Here is an 8751-nt window from a genome sequence, read left to right as displayed (position 1 = left end):
CTACCGTGAAACCGTTCCTCCCTGATTTCTTCCAACTCCAGCCATTTCTACAGCGAGGAATCATAGTGGTGCAACTCGAAATTCTGATCCAAGTCCAATCCTCGGGCCCGTGCTGTGACATAGATCGTGTAGGGCCACTATCTTCTGTAACACTTTGGATGAATCGTTTCTGGCCTGCGTTGAATAAACTATTAGGGGGGTCCTCGATCCAGCGATCATGCTGGTAGTGGGGGAAGGCTTCGAAAGTGACACATATGTCAGAAATCGCACACGGTGGCCCCATATTTCTTTCCGCGTCGTACTCGCTGGTGGCCTTTGGCGCGAAACGCCCCCGCAATCGTCGATTTACGAGGAACCTGGGTCGAACCGAACCCTAACCCCCTTCGACCCTTTGTTTCACACGAGTAAACGAGCCACGGAGTTCATCCGCGTCGGCCAGGCCGTTCCGCCGATCAACTAGATCCAATTTGATCGTCGTTCGTCATTCCACCCTCCTCGCGGGAAAACGCGTGTTACACGCTAGGCCCATGGCGCAACACTCTTAGGTGTCGTTCGCGGAATGGTCATTTGTCTCGTCATCGTTCGCTCGAGGAAAATCGGTGATCGATCATCTCCGACTGACCCCCCGCTAGATTGATCGCGAGCCGATCGCTCAGAACACCGACAGATCTTATTCAATTAGATTCGCTCGTTCCGAGGATGTTTTCTGAGCTGCGCGCGAGATAAGCGGAAGAGGATGATCTCCCGGTGTTATGTGGGTCGGAGAAGTTAGGATAGCGGGCCTTGCGTCAGGTATGGGTACGATTGTTAACGCCGCGTGGACATTTGCGAGGAAAGTGACTTTTGGACATTTTTTCGGAAACTTTGTTCTTTCGTAATTTTTCAAGATTTTATTAATTCGCTGGCTAAACATTTTACGAGAATATGGTGGCTTTTTTGTCGGTTATCAAAGCTTTTCTATAATCCCAGAATTGGCCACGATTTTTGTTGTCGCAAACAGTTTTACGACTCTTTTTTAATGTGCATCCGGTAGGTTGCGAAGAATTACACCTAACACCGAAAACTATTTCTTTTTTAACGCACGTACGGATGATATATTACGTTTGCGATGATGTCGAGTCTACCACATTCCGAGCGGCGCGCGATTATTTATACTATAAATATTTCATGTTCGTAAAGTAGAACGTATGCGTTACGCAACATTGTGTTATGTGTGCACATCGCGCGCGATATGTCGTGACCACAATATTGTGTTACACGTTTCACAGAATGTATTATCTGCACGATATACACCGCGACACTTCGTATCGCATGGTTCACATAGCAAACTGTTGAAACGCGTTTTACCAAATATTAACCAGTGAACGCTTAGCACAAATAACTCTGTTCGTTTGCAGCTGATTAATACTCTCCACACTTAATTTTATTCGTCGATCTATTTGACCCAGTTAATCGTACAACAATGTACAAGCTATAACAAAAATGGCTACGCATGTCCCAGTGTTACATTGAATTCTGCCTCTACATGCAAATTAATTAAGTTCGCCGATTGGATGCGTCGCAAAGCTGACGGAGCAAGTAATAAAAACTGTATTTTATTATTAAAAATGTTTTATCACGCCCGCTCATTTTCCATCCGCAATGAAAATAAATTTTTCGGTTGAAAAACATGAATCAAAGTTATCATACACTGGGTGCTCAAATTATTAAGGGGCTGATAATTCTTCGTGGAGAAACTTCAATGCTTTAAGGTCATTCTAAATAATAACACGGACAGTATTTGTTACTATCGCCTCTTGCTGCAACATTTTGATCCTCGGCTCTAAGAATGACTTTCGATATAAAATTTCAATGGCGGGTAGAGCGGTAACTAGATTAATTACGCAGCTTTCCATCGAAGAGTTGCGTGTTTTCGAGCGAAATCGTACATTTACGTCAAGTTCCGAAATAATTCGAGCACCCACCGTACATTTCAGTAACTCGCGGGAACCATCTACATTATCTGAAACGTACAATATACAAATTACACGGCTAACTCAATTGCAGCTCTGTCGCTGACGTACACGCATCTGCATTTCAACGACGACAGTTCCACCCACACCCGCAGAACCTGGGGATCTTCTCTGTCGCAAAATATTCTGTTAATAGCGCGCGATCGGTGGCGAAACTCCGGGCGGGATTCCTGCCGACGAGGTAGGTACATAATTGCAAGCACCCAGGGAGTTTGCGCCTCGGCGAAACAACCTTGTCTTTTCACGTTGTCGTTTCTGTTTGGCTACGCGAAGGAACTGGAAACACGTCGAGCACGATGAAAAGTTGACAAGACCGGCGACAACGGCAGCTTGTAACAACGTTTCGCAGACGAGGATAACTTTGAACGATGCGAGAGCTTCCCCGCGAATTCGGTTTCGCGAGTTTTAATCGAGTCAAGCTCTCGCCTTGAAGCTCCGATTCGAGGAATGCGTCGTCGCGCCGCGCCGCGCCGCGCCGCGCCGCGCCGGTTGAAAAGCTCGAAAGTTGCCAAACATCTTAAACAGTCCGACAGCGTGGCACCGCTGGTAAACGTCTGAATTCCCCGAGACCTTCAAACCCGAGTTTCGAGACCCACTCGAGAGATCCTCGATACTTCTTCGAAAGATCCCGGACGACAGCACTCGGGCTCTCGCGAAACGGCGCGAGTGGTCAGCCAAACTTTCCCCTGATCAGCAAACTCGCTTCCGGGAATCTTTGTCCGCTCGCGGTGTTTGCCTTGCCGAGATCGTGATTTAAAAATCCCAGGATTGATCCTGTAAATAAAAGATCGCAGGGCGTTCGAAGTTCCCGAGGAACCGGAGGAACGCTGTTGCAATTCGAACCTCTAAAAACAGAAGCCTCGCGCTTTGAAAATTGTCTTTTATTCCATCGCTCAAATTTTTTGACACTGACCGTGTGATCTTCAAAGTCCAATTTTGCGGTCTCCACCGATCCAAACCCTGTACAATGGTCCCAGAATTCGTTAAGAAGTACCATTACAGAATGAAACGCTATCTGCCTAAATTCCCTAAAGGTCCGGATACCCACGGACGTGAACGTAGCCGGGCCGGCGCGAACGCGCTTAACACTACTTATCGCGCGCATACCTTTAACTATGCCGGATCCTTTGAACCCCGCCGACGAAACTTGGCGAAGTAAACTTAGGCGAAGTTGTCGTTCGAAAATATCCGGCTTTAGCTCCTTCGGGCTTCGTCGAAATTCCCGTTGACTGGTGGGTTCGGTCCCGGGAACTTTCCGAATGGCGAGCCCTTTGCAGGAGGCGGGTTTCTTTCCGCTTTGAAAGAAGCCACGGTGCGGCGCGGCGTGTCGCCGGCAAAAGATACAAGGGCGAGATACGAGTCGATCAATCAGCCGAGCACACAATAGCCGGAATCCTCGAGCGTTCGTCGAGTGGCTGGCGGCTGCTGGCTGGCTCTGTAGCGGAGGCATAAAATCGAACTGTTTACCCGGTGCACCGGCGGTTTTTCAGGGCTCAGCCGAGGACTCCAATCAAGTCGAAGAGTCCCACGGGGCATTGCGGTTGGTACTTCGAGCAGCCTCCATTACGTCCGACCGCTTCAGCTTGAAGAATGTCCTGCGGCAGTTCCTCGTGTCGCGAGCTCGTCGGTCTGAAAACAACAAGCCCGCAAACCCCTGTGTATACACGCGCGTACGTGTACGGAGACGCGAACACGAGCACGATAATAAGGGGGCTTTCTATTCTCAACCGCGATACCGGGACACCGTGTAACGAGCTCCACGTATCGCGGGACGACTCGTTAACGAACGGCCATTAAGTCGCCCCCCATCACGCCGCGCGATTTCTTCCGGCCAATTTAAGGTCTGGACCACGATTCGAGGGCGCTTCGAGAGTCCCGGTTGCTTGGAAAAACTCAACACGCTTCGTTGCATCGACCGAGCGTTGCGCAACAATAGGATCCGCTCCCTCCACGGACCGATTTATGATTCTCAATGATTTTAGTACGAGTTTCCCGACGAAAAACAGTCTCCCTATTTTACAAGTGTTTTGAATTAGATGACGAATCACGACGTTCACGCGAGATCCGGATCGAGAGAGAGAGGAGGAAGGGCCACGAAGGGTCGGCGCTGTAAACGAATTCATAGTTTCCGCGGGACCGTCGCATGAAATTTTATATTTGCATTAAACATACGCGGTCTGAATGAAGTCGACGAACAAACGAACGCGAGAGCCGAGGTCGCCCGCTTGGAAAGTAATTGTTACAGCCACCGTAAAAGATCGAGGTTTCCCCCGGGAGAAAGAGGGAGAAAATTTTCGAAATTGTACCGGTAAACAACGTTTGTTCTCGCCGTTCGTCTCTCCTTTGACGTAGCTGCGGTGAATTTTGCAACGAGGGGCTCTCTCTCTCTCTCTCTCTCTCTCTCTCTCTCTCGCATACGTGTTCACGGGTCAGGTGTTTTTAAGGAACCCGGCACGCTCTGATAACGAAATCGCATTGTTTTTCGCGGGCGTATCCCCGGAGCCGAAACTATTTTTGCGATAAAGCAGAACGAAGGAGAAGGTTTTTTGCGATCTCTTCTCATTTCTCAAGTTCTTTCAATCTTCCTCGAGCTCGATCGATCTCGAAGTCTTGTGTGGCTGGATCAACAACGTTCGAATTTTTGCGATCGCGGACGGTACGCGAATCGCAATCTTACGCTCGGTCGGAAAACATGACCCGGAAAAATGGAAAGTCGGTAAGTTTTGTTGTTCGAGCATGCTTCGCGGTAAAAATCCCACAGGATCGAAATAAATTCAAACTTGTCAGCCGGTTCCAACGCTTGGCAAGTTCGGCGTTAAGGGTGAGAGCGAGTATTTGACATAATTGTTGAGGAAATTGTTTTTAAGAACGCGGAAATTACATAAATACGGGCCGGTCTACATACGAGGGAAGAAATTCCGTTTATTTCCATCCAATTTTCCCCGCGGACCTGCCGCAAATCCTCAATTACGGCTCCACCTTTTAACCTTTTAAGGCAACATTGAATTCCGAGTGGTTTTAAGCTCGCCGGCTGACCTGGAATTCCTTAGATTCAATTCCTGGATGAACCGCGCGATGCTCGACGGAAATTTGAGACATTGGAGTCGCTACACAAAGCCGTATCATTTCATCTTCTTCCGTTTCTCGTTCGGACAAGAGACGAGGCCCGATTTCGCGACACGGATGCCGCTAAATATTTTCCTTGGATGCTATTTCATCACTGTTTTCAGGTTTTAACAGATTAGAATCATTATCATCGAAATTGAACGTCGAGCAAGCCCCAGCGACCTTTTACGTAACTTGCGTGTGCTTGGATTAAACAGAAAGAAGCCGGTGAACCGTACGGAACTGGTTCGCTCCGTAAATAAATGCATAAACATTGGAATTTTACCGAACAATGGCTACGTGGCACGGGGAAGACACGTCCGCGGAAGAGAAGAGAAAATAACCAGTCCGGCCATGGTTTTTTCATACCTTCTTAGCCGGTGCTATTCCCTCAAATTACCCGTGAGACCAGACGAAAGAGTTTCCCCGAGCAAGGACAATGCATCCTGCGCGCGTCTTCTCGCGATAACAACTTCAACGGCAAAACAAACCTCATTTGCAATTTTTATTTTCCACGCAAACTCCGCTCCGCTCTCTCTCTCTCTCTCTCTCTCTCTCTCTCTCTCTCTCTCTCTCTCTCTCTCTCTCACCCCCTACCCCTCTCTTTCCCTCTCTGTAGTTTTCTTGGTGCGCGTTTTCTTTTCGCCAGCGCGGCCGGTTGCAGCCGCGGTTTTCCTTTCATGAATCACCGCGGGTTCCGTTTTCCGTCGAGGAAACTCTAAGAACGTTCTTTCTAAGGCTCGCAATAATAATTTAACACGCGGCCACTGTATCGCGGCGCTTTGTGCGCCCGTGTAAGTGAAAAACTGAATAGACGGGCCGGATCTCTCTCCCGGTCCATCGTGGCTATAGTGATCGATCCAAGAAAGAGCGGGCTTTGGAAAGGACGCGGCACTGGTTCGAAGCGCGCAAGCGGTCGCAACCGAAGGAAAACCGTGACCGCACGGCGCTGAGCGTCGCGTCGCGTGGCGTCGCGGCGCCGCCCATGAATGATCCAAAAACGCGGAGAAAGAACGTTCTCGACGGTCCTAGTTCTAATACACGCTCCGTGCCCGACAGGGCCAGTCCATTTTCTACTTGCTAGCCGGGAAACCGCTCGGAAATTCCCCGACGAGGAGGATGTAGGACGTCGCCGACGCGGAGGACGACGACAATGCGCCGTCACGGGCCGCCTGCGGGTCCTCTTTTTTTATTCATACGTCCCTGGCTCGAGAGTTTATCCACCCGTGATGGTTCTCTCGCGAGCGCACCTACACACACGCGCGCGCGCACACACATACGCTCGCACCGAACGGAAAAGCTTCACCGGGATGCGAGAGAGCGCGGTCGTGCGCGCAAGCTCGCGAGAGAAACGGAAGGAAGAGTTGGCTGACAGGAGAGGAGGGGAGGGGAGGGGAGAAGCGAGAATGGTAAACCAAATTTGCTTTTCTACACGGCCCCTGTGTATCTACTCCAATTTGCGCCGCCTTCGACCGGCCGAAAAAAGGTCTCCGGCTGGAATTTGTTCTTTTCCAGAAAGGAGGTCGCGCCGACGAAATTTCCAGCCCGGAGTCCTTTCGCCGCACGCTTCGCGCGAACAATGCCTCGCGACGGTCGTGGACCCGAGGATGCGCGGTGGTTATTAACACGTACTACCAAAAACCTTTTTCTTTGAAGTAGATCATCCTCGAACTACCCTCCTTTAGCACCTGCGACTTCAAATCACCCGAGGAATCATCCTTCTCGAGAAAACGCAAAATTTTCAGGACACCCTGTACGCCCCTCAATTCTACACATTCCGCGTACAAACTTCAAGAAAAACGTAAAACCAGCCAAGAATCCGCGTTTCCACCATTTATACAAATTATCCAATTTCAGGACTCTCGAAAGCCGAATGGTCTCTTAAAATGAACCGGCTTTATTCGCCGCGGAATGAGGAACGTTTCGCGATCGTTATTCCGGCGTTATGGTTGCGGCCGTGGAACCGGAAAAAGTTGGGCGTTTAGCGGATCAGGAAAACGCCGGGGAACTTACGTGAAGATCACGTGCAGAATGTCACCGATGAGCCCGTTATGTCTCAGGGTGTGCTCCGAAGTTTCGCAAATTGCCCTCAGCAGACACTCGTGACCCTGATACCCGTAGCTGCGCAGAAACCGGGGAAGCAAAGCGAAAAATAAAATAAGACCGTCTCTGACCCACTGCGACTTCTAGGTCACCGGTCTGTACGTGTGCGTCTATACTTGTACGCGCAGCAGTTTCGTCGGTCCGCGCGCGGACGCGGCCGAACCGCGGCCGCAAGCTCGTGCTGCGAAACCGTCGTCGGCGTCAGGTAAAAGCGGAGGAGTTCACCTGGTAAACTTGTTCTCGACGACCCGGTACACCGTGGCTCTGTCCAGGCTGCTTCTCGCGCGTCTCCTCTTCCTCGCAAGCTCGGTCTCCGTCCACAAAAGCTCGTCGGTCGCGTTCGTCGGCAGGCGGTAGCTCGCTTCGAAGAAGTTTGCCAGCGAGATCGACTTGAACGGATCCCCCAGAGGCACTGCCAGTGCCACGAACAACTGAAACGAACATTACAGGTAGCGAAATGTAACAACTATTTACACATCGATACGAAACTGTAGACGAAACGATAGAAAAATGTCAAAGAAGGAAATGTCGGACTATATCGCTGTCGTACTACTTGCACCGCGACGAAACTGTAAGACCGATAACAAAATTAACGAAAAGCGTATTCTATTGGACTGGAACGAAAGAGATTAGATTCCTAAAACCCTAAAACCCCTCTGTTTGTAATTGATAACGTGTAATTAATAAAGGCACTAATTTTCGCTCACCCCGCTTTGGCTGTCCTCGGGGAACGTCAGGGCCCGGATCGGACGACGGAGAACTTCGGCGAGTTCCGAATTCGTGGACTTGGAGGAGACCCGGAAGAGCAGCAGATTGAACGTGAGAAACCTGCAAAAAGAGGTTCCGTTTTGTTCGGAACGGTAAAAAGCACGCGCAATGCCGCGCCGTGCCGTTTCGTTCTCGTAAAGCGGATTCGACGAAGCGACGCGTAAAAGTTTACACGCACGAGTACCGCGCGGAAATAGAAAACAGAGAGTCGATGAGGAGAATGCAAATCGCCACGGTCTTTAATGCGCCGCGGCGATATACCGCGGCCACCACCGCCGCGGCGAGCACCCTTAATTAGCATTACAAATGAACGACCGGTCGTACGAAATTAAAGCTTCTTCGGCCCGAGGGGATGAAAATTCATCGGACAAAGTTCAGACGTTTCTTCGCTCCCTTCGCGAACTCTCGACGTGTCAACTTCCTCCGCCATTGTACTTTTTAAGCGGCCCTTCAACTTCGAAAAATCGATTTCTTTTCACGTCCTGCTGACTTTATGTATTCGGAGCGAAAATGGATGACTGACGGTGAAGTCGTGTAAGAAGAATTTTTAAATATTTTTACCTGGTTTTTGACTCGTTAAAATTATTTTACGGTCGATTTACTGCGCCGATGAAAAGTTTGAAATCGCTTGCTTTTCCATCGCTGTTTCTTTTTCGCGGAATTGCATCGCGAGACAAAACTTTTCTCCTGATTGAACAGCTGAATGTTTTATTGATTACAAATTTTGCCGACAAGTTTTATAACGAGTATTTGCTAAAGAATT

At 49.6% G+C, this 8751-nt stretch overlaps 1 protein-coding gene across 1 annotated transcript; it reads right to left on the bottom strand.

Annotated features, from left to right (window-relative positions):
• Positions 1 to 3505: 3505 nt before the first annotated feature.
• Positions 3506 to 8418, bottom strand: LOC143361359 (uncharacterized). Its single transcript, XM_076800696.1, has 5 exons — positions 8369 to 8418; positions 7928 to 8048; positions 7446 to 7651; positions 7131 to 7238; positions 3506 to 3641 (listed from the first exon to the last, which is right to left on the bottom strand). The coding sequence occupies exons 1-5, from the start codon at positions 8416 to 8418 to the stop codon at positions 3506 to 3508; spliced, it is 621 nt and encodes a 206-aa protein (XP_076656811.1).
• Positions 8419 to 8751: the final 333 nt, after the last annotated feature.

Source organism: Halictus rubicundus, chromosome 15 (genome assembly GCF_050948215.1).
Source record: "Halictus rubicundus isolate RS-2024b chromosome 15, iyHalRubi1_principal, whole genome shotgun sequence".
Lineage (NCBI taxonomy): Eukaryota > Metazoa > Arthropoda > Insecta > Hymenoptera > Halictidae > Halictus > Halictus rubicundus.
Note: the sequence above shows the minus strand (reverse complement) of the source record. Positions and strands in the feature narration are given on the sequence as shown.